Source organism: Neofelis nebulosa, chromosome 4 (genome assembly GCF_028018385.1).
Source record: "Neofelis nebulosa isolate mNeoNeb1 chromosome 4, mNeoNeb1.pri, whole genome shotgun sequence".
NCBI classification, from domain to species: domain Eukaryota; kingdom Metazoa; phylum Chordata; class Mammalia; order Carnivora; family Felidae; genus Neofelis; species Neofelis nebulosa.
This window is the reverse complement of record NC_080785.1, coordinates 78,493,817-78,507,323: the sequence shown is the minus strand read 5'-3', so window position 1 is coordinate 78,507,323 and position 13,507 is coordinate 78,493,817. Positions and strand designations below refer to the sequence as shown.

Genomic DNA, 13,507 nt, shown 5'->3' with positions numbered 1-13,507 from the left:
GAGTTAAAATTTTAATTAATGTTCAATTTTTTATTTTACAGGAACAGATGTGTGCCTGTGAAGTTAACTTGTGTAAGAATATCATTTTCTCTTGGACATTGATGATAAAGTTGGGAATCCATTGTTTTGGAAAAAACAAACCCAAAAGAATAGTTTAGAAACTCACCAAGGTAGACAGTAGGCAGTGGAACAGTGAATGTATTTTTCCTTTTTCTGTGGAAAATTTTCCAGTCTATCCTGTCATCTACACAGCTATTCAGGACAGTAAGAAGTTTCCCTGTGTCTGTGCTGTTAGCTCTATAGCTTTATTTTATTTGAACTTGTCTTTTCTCTGTATGTTTCTGATAACTCAACAGCTAGGCTGCCATTTTTATGCCTCATCAAGACAGGTGTCACTTGTAACTCCTGAATTTGCAATGCTATAGTATCAGCAGCAAATCAGATGTTCTAAAACTTATGGAATGAGATACATCTGAATTATATGATTATTTGTAAAGAAACAATTTCTAGTTTAAATCAGAGAAAGCTATAATTTGAATTTATTTTTAAGACGTAACAAGAGTTCATAAGTTCTGTGTCCCAGCCTGGACACTGACCATGGAAAAGTAGATGCCTTTCTGAGCCAGCAGCTGTTGATGTGTGCCATGCTCCTTGACCTTGCCATTCTGAAACACCACTATTAGGTCTGCGTTCTGGATGGTGGACAGGCGGTGAGCGATCACAATGCAGGTGCGGCCTTCTCTGGCTTTGTCCAGGGCTTCTTGCACAATCTAATGATCAATCAGAACAGAAACCTTAAACTTTCACCATCACAGAAGAATATTTTACTTTTTATATTCTCATCTCTGAATCTTTGAGTCTTTGGTTTTAATGCATGTAAATTTACATAAATGGCATTTAAAAAGTATTTTCTTTTTAATCATAATAAAAACCGATTCTCACTAAATCACAGGTATCTAAGTTTTCTGTCCAGTTCTCTTACTTACTAGTTCCCTTTTATTATTTTCTAGTTTTTCATTATCTTATTAGTCCCCCTTTATTTCTATTTTATTATTGTGCTAAAAAGGTGATGTATGCTGCTTTTTTCTTTTGAATATTTTTGGTTTAGGAAATAAGATAATTTTACAAAATTTGGGAAAAATATGTTTACTTTTTTTCATAGTTGATAGTGCACAAAAACTATTGTACAAAGTAAATGGAACATCAGGGCAGAGGCCACACCTTTTCACTTTCAGTATCCAGAGCTGATGTAGCTTCGTCCAATAGTAGGATTTGAGGTTGTCTGATAAGGGCTCGGGCGATAGCAATCCTCTGTTTTTGACCTCCTGAGAGCTGAGTTCCCTTATCTCCCACTCTTGTTTCATATTTCTGCAAGTTAACCATTAGTAAAGTTAATCTAGTCCTAACCCCCCAAAATGATTAATGGTATACTGAATAAACTTGTACTTTGCAACATTTGACAGTTCTACTTAATAGGAAAAAAATATTTGGAAACAAAAGTTTACATAACAGCTACTTGGTGATCCATTTAATTTTTTCCCCCCACTTAATCACGATCAAACTAGAAGAAAGTTCTTTCTCACCAGTGTTCTGCAACAGAAATTTGAGCAATAAATTCTTGAGTTCCTACCATTCTCATAATGCCAACTGATCTGATGTCTTTGCAGTCTTTAAAGGTTAAATATAAATATTTGAGTTTTACCTTTAAGGTTAAATATTCATATGGAACCTAGTGTATTCTCTTTTCAACTCATTCATTCACTTAAATATTTATGGAATACCTGTTATACCAACAACTGTGAGAAATATAAAAATGGAGGCAGCTTTTTTTGTTGTTACCCTGAAGGAATTTATAATGTGAAGAGATCAGCCACCTATAAAGCACTCTATTTAAGGTCAAATAGGTGCCAAATGAGTAATATATTCAACATGGTATGAAAGATCAGAAGCAGCAAATAGCAACTATGGAGAGAAAGCAGGAGAACAAAGAAGAGATGCATGAAGGAAAGAAGTCGGAAAGCTGCATCTTGAGAAAGAACATTCTAGGCTGGGGGGAAAAAAAGCAGAAGGAATAAAGGGCCAAAAAAGTACTGTAGGGCTTAGGCAGTAATGTGAATTTCCTCAAGTCCAATGTCCGTAAAGAGCTGAAGCTTTAGCTTTTCTGCTAATCAAATTCTATACGAGGGTCCATGACTAGGTGTAAGGTTACCTTACTCCATGACTAGAGTAAGGTTAACCAACATGGAGGGTTTGACAGTGTATGACTGTGATTGTTAGTTACAGCAGAAGAGAAAAGGTACAAATAGTCGAGATTTATTTCAGCTTAATTCAGTGGAACCTGAGATGCTAGCTGAGACACAAGATTAATGATCCCTGCCATCACTTTTGACATTCAAATAATCTTTGCAGGACAACTCACCTTTACAACAATTACTGAAGAAAATTGTTGCACTGAACTTTTTCTCATTTTTAAATCCATAGTGACTTAAATGCACTTTGGCTACAGACACAGTAGCTACAATAAGCTAACAAGGGAGAGTTGGGGACCATGCAAATAAGAGAGTAATGCCCTCTCCAAATGAATAAATTGAAACATTAAAGAAAAACTTTAAAACTTAAAAAAAATGGAGAAATTCTTCAAGACCTGGGGCTAGGGAAATAGCCCTGTTTGATACCAAGTCCACAATGTGTATAAAGAAAAAGTGTTAACTGGACCTTATCAAAATTAAACACTTGGCTCTGCATATGACCCTGTTAAAGGATAAAAAAATAAGCTATCGATTGGCTCAAAATATTTGCAAACTATGTATTTGCCAAAGGACTAATAACTAAAATATGTAAGCATCTGTCAGAACTCAACTTTTTCAAATTAGAAAATAAGTAAAAAAAACAAGTTATTTCACCAAAAAGGAAATACAGTCTGTATTTCCAAGTAAGTATGTAAGTATGTAAAAAGATGTTCAACATTTTTCATTAGGAAATCCACCACAATGAGTTATTACTACACATCTATCAGAATTACAACAGCAAATGCTGGCAAAGATGCAGAGAAGCTGTAATTCACACCTGCCGGTAGGAACACAAGATGGTACACTCTGGAAAACAGTTAAGCAGTTTGTTAGAAAACTGAACACAATTACCGTATGGTCCAGCAACTGCACTTGTGGGCATGTATCTGAGATATAAAAACTCCAGTTCGTGCTAAAACCTGTACAGTAATACTTAGGAGATTTTAATAGCCAAAACCTAGACACAACCTAGACAGGCTTCAACAGGTGAATGGCTCAACGAGCTGGTACATCCGTACCATGCAATCTTACTCGTCCTACTAATCAGGACAGCATGGCACTAAAGAGAGAAAAAGGCATGAACTATAGAGAACAAGAACTTGAGGGGATTATGCTGCGTGGAAAAAGCTCATCTTAATAGTCTATGCATGCTTATATAGCATTCTTAGAATAGAAAATTAGAGAAATGGAAAACTTAGTGGTTGGCCAAAGGTTGGGTGGAGTGAGGATAAAAGGGAGAGGTGCCTGACTGTAACGGGGCAACATGAGGGATGCTGGGGCGGCGTCTGCACGTGCAGTAACAGTGCAGAGAACTAAACAGAACCAAATGACGACTAAAACTAGAGGATCTAAGATGAGCACATTCTATCAGTGAATATCCTGGTTGTGATACTGTATTACAGTTTGGCAAGATGGCACTGGAGGCAGCTAGGTAAAGGGTACGTAAAATCTCTGTTCCTTACAACCACGTGTCCATGTTTACCCCAAAAATCATTAAAAATATAAGTACCATAAGGGATAAATCAAACAGGACTGCAATCTGAATGCAGCCCACAGCCACCAGTTTGCAACCTGAGAGACGGCGTTTACAGCTAATGTCACCTCATTTGCCTCTCACTGCCTTTATAAGATCTAGACATGATGACTAATATTCTCATATGCCAGTAAGGAAACACGGTATGCAGTTCAGTGTGTTGTCCAAGGTCCCAGTGCTACCAAAGAGAGAAATTCTCCTCTAAGATTTTGTTGGTGTGTAACTTTGTGTACTGCTTGGAGGATGAAAACCGTTTGCAGTTGACTGTGATTTCATCCTAAGAAGTGACGCATTAACTTACGCGGGGTAAGGTCTCGATGAAAGGATGGATGTTGGCTGCTTTGGCTGCGTTCACAATTTCATCCTGTGACACCACCCGGCTGTTGTCTCCGTAGGCGATATTCTCAGCAATGCTGCAGTCAAACAGGACTGGCTCCTGGGACACAATTCCAAGGTGGGCTCTGAGCCACTGGATGTTAAGTTTCTTTGCCTCTTGACCATCTAGGAGCTGAAAACCAAAGTCCACAAACTATAAGATGGGCTTAAAAAGAGAAAAAAAACCCAAATCATAAACTAATAGATTTACCATTGGGAGCATTGTTGCATGTGGGCATCATCAGTTTGTGAAGTAACAAGACTCTCAACCTCTAAGTGCTCACATTGTTGGAGGCCAACAAAATGATTTTTATGGTGACTAGGCCATCCTTTCTTGTATCTCACCAGCAAAATGGTAGCTTATTTGGCCTTGTCTTTCCAAATTCCTCTTCGTCCTTATCTGCCCTCCTCCAGGCCAGTGTTCCTTCTGCCTCTAGAAGTCTGCAATTAGGTGTCCTACTCATATCTGCTGTTCCTGGAATGACTCCAACCTTTCAACTTGACTTTACTCCCCTCTTCTGGGTGGACCAGTTAAAAAAGCTGGTAAGTATGTGGCCCCAGATTCCAAAAGTTGGGTATCTCCTGTCCTACCTCTACCACTCTTTCCCTGAGAACTACCAGCCTTAAATTTCTCCCATTTCTCTTTCTGATGGCACTAAGGACAAGAGTTCAATACTACGTAAAACAAGTTCAAAGGACATTGTCTTTGGGAATATGGTTTTGGTGGTGGTGACTTTTTTTAAGCAGGAGGCGCAGTGCTTCTAGAGGAGTCTTGTGATAGATTAGCTGAGAATGCAGTAACCTTCTGGGTGAAGGAATAGAAACAAGTACATTTCGTCTTGACCTCTCCATAAATAAAGATATTCCCACCAGAGTATTAATAGAGCATACCTACACAGTGTAGTCAAGCTACTGTTACCCTATTGTTCGATCTACTCGTCTAGGGGTGCCAGTTTGAGCTTTATAGAATGTGGTCATCACACCAAATAGGATTTATAGGCCTTTATTTGCCCCATTTTTTTCCATTACAAGAATACTGGTTTATCGGCCACTTGAAGTAAAGCCTTAAATCAGGTTACAAACTTAAGAAAGTGTGCTCACCACTGTTCCGGCCATTGGGTCGTAGAACCGCTCAAGGAGCTGGACCACCGTGCTCTTCCCGCAGCCACTGCTGCCCACCAGGGCCAGCGTCTGGCCCTTTTTCACCTCCAGGCTCAGCCCCCGAAGCACTGGGGTATCTGGTCGAGTGGGATAGTTGAACAGGACGTTATTAAATGTCACATTTCCTTCCAACTTATCCTAAAAACAAAACAAAACAACACCAAAGTTTAATGTTGCTATTATAATTGGTCTGATAATTATTACAAGTCTTTCACAGCAACTTTAGCAAAGATAAAGTAGAAAGACATAAAATTCATATTCAGTCTAAGTGTTGGCACTGGTTATTACTGAAAGCAAGTTGTTACATAAAATGAAGATAGGAGAATGGGGTAAAAGAGTCACATTAGAAAGACTTGTTCTCTAAACTCAATTTCTGGTTCATTTAGATAACTATTTAGCTTTCCCAGATGAGCATTCTGAGGCTAGAGCCAAGCCAGTGGCCAAAGGCTCAAAGGCTTGGGCGTTCAGTGTAGTGTCTGACTGAGGTGTTGGTGGACAGCCCACAGCCCTGACCTCCAACCCTGGCTGCCTTTTTTTCACTTTTTGTGAGAGAGAGAGAGAAGGAGTGGCAGAGAGAGGGGTGGGGACAGAGATTCCCAAGAGGGTTTTACACTGACAGCAAGAGAGCCCAATGTGGGGCTGAAACTCGTGAACACTGAGATCATGACCTGAGCTGAAATCAAGAATCAAGACACTTAACTGAGCCACCCAGGGTACCCCCTGGCCACCTCTTTATCTCATTCTTGGGGCACGGCCATTTTCTCAGCAGGTGACATCCATGATAAAGTCCCAGAAAAACTGTCTAACTCCTCACTTCTTTCCCCACACTGCTGCTTGTGCATTATAATGTATGGCAGCTCATCTCCTACAAAGAACATTCAGATCTAAATTTGAATTAACTTTGGAGACAGTATAGCATCATTATTCTTAATGTGAATGAAGGAGCCTTCTTACCAATTTAACACTGTCATTACAAAATGTGATTAAAGCCCAATTGCTATTTTTAATATTTTTTAAAGATTGTATTTTTTAAGTTATCTCTCTACCCAACATGGGGCCTGAACTCACAATCCTGAGATAAAGAGTTGTATGCTGTATCCACTGAGCCAGCCAGGCACCCCAGCACAATTGCTATTTGCATTTACCCATAGAATTACATGCATAGACCTTCATGCAGAAATAACAGTTTTCACGGGAATTACTCAGTTCTTGTATATCTGGAGTATTTTAATTTTTTTTAAACTTCATTATTATGACTTTTCATTCGATACAGGAGGTTTTAGCTTTTAAAAATAAAAAAAAATTTTTTTAAGTAAGCTCTATGCCCAACATGGGGCTTGAACTCACCACCTCAAGATCAAGAGCCGCATGCTCCACTCATTGAGCCCAGGCTCCTCTTTCTTTACTTCCAGTGTACTCTATTTCAGAATCCTTGAAACCTCTTACGAACTGTTAAACTGTTAAGGATGCAGGCCAAATATTAGCCCTGTAAATATCCCAGAGTAAACTAAAACAGGCTGATAGAATCATTACAAACGTATCCTGCGGTTATAATCTAGCAGACATCAAGCCTTTCGGAAAAATTAAGCAAGCATTCATCAGGCAACGGAGAACTCACAGGCCTCAGGCCCTCTTTACTGTAGCTGTCAATCAGAGGTTGCCTTTCAAGCAGCATGAATAAGTGGGCTGCAGACAGCTTGGATTTTGCATAGTCCGGAGCAAAGGAGCTAGCGTGTCCTAGAGCTACCGCACCAAACACAATCGCTGTAAAAACCCTAGAAGGAAGGAGAGGAATGAAAACCTTAGTTTCTGTAATTAGCTCTGTGATATTTCGAAGTCCAAAGACATACTGCTTACTAGTATTGATTTTCTTTACTCCCTTGGGTACCCCTTCACTGATCCCTGCCTCCCCCGGACCCCACCACAAGACCACTACACACATTTCCATGAAATTCCACTAACAAAGGACATCTAGAGGAGAAGCAAAAATTGATGTAACTTGCCACGGTTTTTCTTTTTCAGGAAGTGGCTTATAACTGAATCTGACTGTGACCTCAAGTACTTTTAGTGACTAGTTATACCCTTTTTAGACCTGAGGGAACGGAATGAAGTACATACAGAGTGCTGGGGGGGGGGGGGTGTTGGGGGCAGGTGTGATCAGCCTCCAACAAGAAAGGATGTTTCCTATTGAATTGCTGGCCCTGACTTCCAGTTGGTAGTTTCTTCTAGGCTCCCAAACAGTATTAATCACTGTAGTTAAAGAAATTTTTTTAGGGAAAATAAGTTCTTTTACTAGAACTAGGTTTTCTCTTACAATTCAGCTATTTTCACTACCCTCAGAAAAACAACTGCCCTAAAGTTCTATTTTCCAATGATCTTCTCTTTGAAGAATGATAATACATTATAGTATCTTTTAGGAAGGGCTAAAGATTCTGAGATCTGTATCTCCACAAAACTATATACTTCTGACATCAGAGCTTCCCTAGAAAAAGGGGAGGGGAGGAAAATTTTTATCTAGCAATACTTAAAAAATTTTTTTAAAAATTTCATGTCCCAAACTTCTAAATCTAAGGTATCAAAATATGTTTTAAGTACACCGGGGGCAGGAATGGTGGGTGTAATAAGGCTTTCCCTTAAATACTAGGTAAGTTTGGTTACCAAAAACTAAATTTTAAAATAGTAATGAACCAGCATGTTGCTGCCTAGCTTTCTGATATAGCCTATAAATTAGCTTTAGCATTGAAGATTAAAAAGTTGTCTTCCAATTATCCAGAATTTAATTTATTAATGGTAGTGATGAAGTTTTGGGGGGATGGTGGGCTGGTCCAGAGCCAACGACCAAGAAAGAATTCTTGAAGATGTCTTTGGTACAAAAAGGTGATTTTAATAAAGCATGGGACACGACCCATGCAGGGGTAAGAGCTGTATGGTATGGGGTCTTGACGGGTAAATCATTATATACCCTCAGGTTGGGAAGGGGTCAGGGAGAGAGTAATTATAGAAGCAAGGTTTCCAGGACCTTGAAGGGCTAGCTGTTGCTAAGAAAATGCCATTTTTTACCATTTAATAAAACCCCAGCCATGAGACCCTTCAAATGTATACTGGGGAGGGGGGGGCATAAGTTTGGAGTATGATTGCCAGCATATATCCTGGGGCAATTGAGATAAAGGAAGTAGAATTACAGGATCCTTGAGGTTGGGATAATAAGCTAAGGTTCTCTTTTGCCCCTAACAAAGTGTCATAATCTAAGCAGCTCAGCTCCTGGAGGGAGGTCACTCTGCCAGTTTCAAGGACTTGTCAATGGGCTGAGGTCCGTAAGGGAATTTAATTTTTCATTTGCTTTAGTTTCCCACATTACCATGGCAAGCACTTAAACCCCTTCCTTTGTTCTTGGGTAGCCAGGAGTGTCCAAGGAGTATCACACAGATCCCACCTGGGGACTGGCCGGGGTGGGGGGGGGGGGGGAGGGTGTTGTTGCTAGCTTGGGCTAGCCTGACTCATATTCCCTCATCAGTAAAAACAAAAAAGCAGAGCCAATTTTCTCAGTGATGCTCTTCTAGAAAATAAAAGTACTCTAAGTTGTAATTCCCAGAGCTGGATATTGCCATTTGTGCCTCTCCAACCACTTTCTGCTCTCCACCTCACCCCCACCCCCCATCTTCTACCATCTCACTTCCTGCCTGAGAAGCTGACCTTCATGGATGGCATCAAAAGGTTTTTCTTGTACTCTGGCTTCTGATGGGGTTTGGCTATGAAAGGCAACAGCAGGGGAAGGGAGGGCTGGAGGAGTGGGAGGCCAGGGTATTGTTTCATTGGCTTCTGTCTGGTTAGATTCTTGTGTTGTTGGTGTCCCTCCATCAGGGACCACAGATGCCCCCCTATGCGGGGTCTGAGAATCTTCCCCTCCTCTGGCCCTTTAGGCTGAGGCTCTCAGTGGTTGGTTCCTAGCTGCAAACTGCTGGGGTGTTCACAGCTTTCCTGGGTACTGCTTACCTTAACTCTTCTCACACCTTTATAAACAGACCCTTTAGCAAACTCTTAGTTACCGCTTTGAAGGAGCATCTGTTTCCTGCTGGGATCCTGAAAGCTATGAACATTATATATACCTTTTTTCATAGTTATTTTAATTTTGGATGAAACCGCTTTCCTTGTCTTGGCCCTGTTCAAAAAAAAAGGCTGCTCACTCCTACTTTAAAATCAACCCATTAGAGCAGAAATACGCCCAGTGATCTTAAAAAGAATGGCTTCCCTTTGGCAAAACAAGAATGCAACCTAATTGAATGTATTTAGCATATTTTGAAAAGAGGAATGCATCCGTTAGGAAGACCACTGGTTAGCCTTGGAAACCGAGAAAAAAGGAGAGGCTACGAGGCGATGCTGGCAAGGTCATCCCAGGCCTAGTCAGGGGAACAAGGCTCTGCCAGATTTCAGTTAAGCGTTCCCATCCCATTATCCATGCCATCTTTGGTTGCAGATCAACAGCAAGTATTTAACCCTCTGTTTTGAGTCCATGGTAACCAGCGATTTTCTCATTACAATTTATTTCTGCCTACACTCCACAATAAGAAACCTTGCTCTCCTCTTGACTGGAGTTCTGTGTACTACTACAATTCTGGTATATGATCACTTTTAGGAGCTTGGTTCATTTTAGTTCAACTCGGATGTTTAAATTGTACTTGGAGTATTATCAAGATCAGATTTCTGTGGCAGATTCAACTCTCTGACCTCATTTTAGAGCACGTGTTTTTTTTTCTATTCCCAAACTTTACATAGACCTACTAAAACCTTTCTCTAAAACCTTTGTATAGAATAATCTATTTTAAAGTTTACTTACAGAATAACATCTCTGAAGCGCATGTGTCCGTTCACGATGAGATACGCACCAAATCGAAAACAACCGGCGTAGGAAAAATACATAAATGCTTGTGAAATACTAAAAGTAATACCATAGACGTGAGCCTTCTGCACAGAATTCCTGAAAGGCAAGTTAGTATATTCATAACCTTCTCTTTGGCCTCTCTTAGCACTTTGTCATAGAAAGAGCAACAGCTTCTAAGGCTGGGTTTATATTCTGACTCCAGTTTTATTAGTTTGAGTGAGTGACAATCTCTCCATCCTCACGTTTTCCAATTTGTATAATGGGAATAAACATCATGATGCAGAATTCTTTTGAGGATTAAACAATATAAATGTCTAGCAAAGCACCTCATTATTGGTTGTTCAAATGAGAGGTGCTGATATTATTAAATGTTGGTATCTAGTCAATCAGATATTCAGCCCCTATGATATAAATATGACTTATCAAAAATATGTAGGATGTCAAAGTTAGGACTAAAGTTTGAATGGTCTCAATGCAATTTCTTCATTACTATCTTGCCTTCTAATAAGGACAAGGTATAGCCTCGTACGTCAAAATTCACATGTCAGATTCAGACAAGTAGGGTCACTGAGGTTTATGCGGATACCCATCAGAAGCTCCTCCCTGAGCTAGATCCCACCAGCCCCAATACAATGTGTTTCACATCATTTCTAATTAGACCACATGCTATCCTTTATCAGTATAGCTACTTTATTATATATACTTCAGTATTCTAAATCCTCCAAAAGAACAGTCATTTATTTTCTCCTAGATTAAAATAGGAAGGCATTTGGAAAGACAGGAAAATTCAAAATATTACTGATTTGGATATTTTAACTTATATCCTGTGAGCACGGTCAATATGTAAAATTACTCAACAATTTACAATGCTATTCAATCTTTAAATTATAATCAAATTGAAAATGAATTCTTCCTTAATTCCCTTGAAATTCAAATTAACCAGAAGTCTTAGGTAAGACTTGACATATACGTATAAGCCTTAGGTAAGGCTTGACATATACATATATGTCAAGCATCAAATGGAGAGAAAAATTACTTCATAAAGTGTACATAACTAAGGAGATAGAATGAGAATTTCAATTCTCCCATTTTAAATTTATAAGCGTTCGAACTATTGTTCTCGTCTACAAAGTTGTAATGTAAGTTGTTTTCATTTTTGTTAGTTTTAAAATATATTCATTTATAAACTAGGCCTTGCCTGGCTGGAAACCAGTGGCAAATAGTGCCACTGAGTTTCTTAAACTGCTCTAGTAAGAACTAGTGAGGCAGGAGACATGTGTTTTCAGAGTAGGTTGGGTCTGGTCCTCATCCAGAGAACAAATGGAATAGTCTAACCAAGTAAGTCTCATCTTTAGTTCAGTCTACACAGTTCCAAGAAAATAAAAGTTTGAGGAATTCCCTGAAATAATATTTATCCTTAAACGCCCACACTGGGTGTCTGAGTTGTCTACACAAAGGAACATTTGTTTGCACAGACCTCTGTGTCTTTTAGGTCTTGGAGAACACACCTATTTTTTCTACAAGAGATGTAAAAATCCAATCCTATAGCGCAATCAAAAAGCTACTTATTTTCAGTGAGATACTGAGAAAATATCACCTTCCAGTTCTATTGTTGTTTGAGCACAGTTTTTATTATCTTTTGGGAACAATAATTAAACCTCAGGAAAGCAGTAGTTTCTTAGCAACAATCACATATGCTCATTACCTGTAAGCTCCATACAATTTTTCAACGTACATCGACTCAAATTTTCTTTCCTGGGTTAAGGACACAACTGTCCTAATATTTTCTATTGCTTCTGTTGCAATCTGTAATGTAGAACAGATCTTGATGAGAAGTGGGGCTTTCATTTTTGGATAATGAAAAATATACACTTTAGGGCTCTGTCAAAAGAATCCTCAACACTTTGTTGACAGGTTTTTAATTTCTTCAGTTTTGACAGCAATGGCATAATGTGTTCTTCAAGATGAACTCTGTGACAAAACTGGACATCTTAAAAGCAAATCTTGTAAGACTTGGTGGGCAAGTCTTCAGATGTCCTGGGAGACTGACAAGCTTAGAGCAAACATACTGGTCTCGACACCAGAAACCGGTTTTTATTTGCAGCCCTGCCAGCAGTCAGTTACTTGACTGGTTTTAGTCACAGCCTTTTGTGGCTTTGCTTTCTTTACAGGGTAGGGCCTAAAAGAGAGGGTCCTAGCATTAGGACCTACGGAATTTATAAGGGCCCACTGAAGGGGCCGGTCATTTCCTCCATGCACATATCCCTAGAGAAACTGGTCACTCACAACTGAAACGAAGATCCCGATTGTAAACAACATAACTCTGCCTTAAGTCCCTGCTTAAACTAGGGACAGACACCAGATGGATAGGTTTACTAGACTTGGAGGCCACTGCTTGACCCAGGATGTCCTGTGGATTCAGAGATGAAGGTCTCCATGTGGGGAGCCACACTGGGTATGTGGAGGAAGCTGGTCTGAATATTCAGCAGGGGAGGAAGGGAACAAAGGTGTAAAGAGACTCAGACACCATGGAGCTTGTGGCTCTAACAGAGGACCTGGTGGTGATTTTACAGTAATATAATCCATCTGTATTCCCTGCACTTCCCTGTGTCTTTATCTCAAAACCCTTTCTACCCAAGCAAGTCAAAGCAGTTTTTTGACTTTTATAACCAAACCACCCTTGACTAATGTTAATGGTCTGTGACTTAGTTTAAAGCATAGTTCCAGGGACACCTGGGTGGCTTAGCCCATTAAAGTTCTAAGGGTCTGACCTGGACTCAGGTTACAATCTCACGGTTCCTGAGTCTGAGTCCTCTATTGGGCTCTCTGCTGTCAGTGCAGAGCCTGCTTCAGATCCTCTGTCTCCCTCTCTGTCTGCCCCTCCTCCTCCTGCTCTCTCTCTCAAAAACAAAGAAACATTTAAAAACAAATAAATAAAGCATAGTTCCATAGGCAGCTCATCTAAACTATTAACACAAAGAGCATAAGAGTTTATGTTTTTGTTTGATCAGATTTAAGATTTTTACATCAGTTCTCTGCAACCAGATGAAGGCAAGATATTCGATATTTTAGGCTGAATGACCTTTTATCTTTAATTAGAAATGAAAAATCTAGAGGGGAGGGAAGATGGCGGCGTAGGAGGATGCTGGGCTCACCGCGCATCCTGCTGATCACTTAGATTCCACCTACACCTGCCTAAATAACCCAGAAAACCGCCAGAGGATTAGCAGAACGGAGTCTCCGGAGCCAAGCGCAGACGAGAGGCCCACG

The 13,507-nt window shown here is 39.9% G+C and overlaps 1 protein-coding gene across 8 annotated transcripts in view; it reads right to left on the bottom strand.

Moving 5' to 3' along the window:
* Nucleotides 1-516: 516 nt before the first annotated feature.
* Nucleotides 517-13,507, bottom strand: part of LOC131509448 (phosphatidylcholine translocator ABCB4) — a 75,337-nt gene continuing 62,346 nt past the window's right edge. For 6 of the 8 annotated variants that reach the window (XM_058725196.1, XM_058725200.1, XM_058725197.1 and 3 more), the window contains 7 exons: nt 11,943-12,043; nt 10,193-10,333; nt 6,977-7,133; nt 5,299-5,496; nt 4,124-4,330; nt 1,222-1,368; nt 517-770 (listed from right to left, as the gene is read on the bottom strand). In XM_058725196.1, coding sequence (XP_058581179.1) covers nt 564-770; nt 1,222-1,368; nt 4,124-4,330; nt 5,299-5,496; nt 6,977-7,133; nt 10,193-10,333; nt 11,943-12,043 — 1,158 coding nt within the window. In that variant the 3' untranslated portion in view covers nt 517-563. Of the gene's footprint in view, nt 771-1,221; nt 1,369-4,123; nt 4,364-4,520; nt 4,639-5,298; nt 5,497-6,976; nt 7,134-10,192; nt 10,334-11,942; nt 12,044-13,507 lie in introns of those variants that run through there. The other 2 variants (XM_058725199.1, XM_058725198.1) reach the window with 2 other exon arrangements.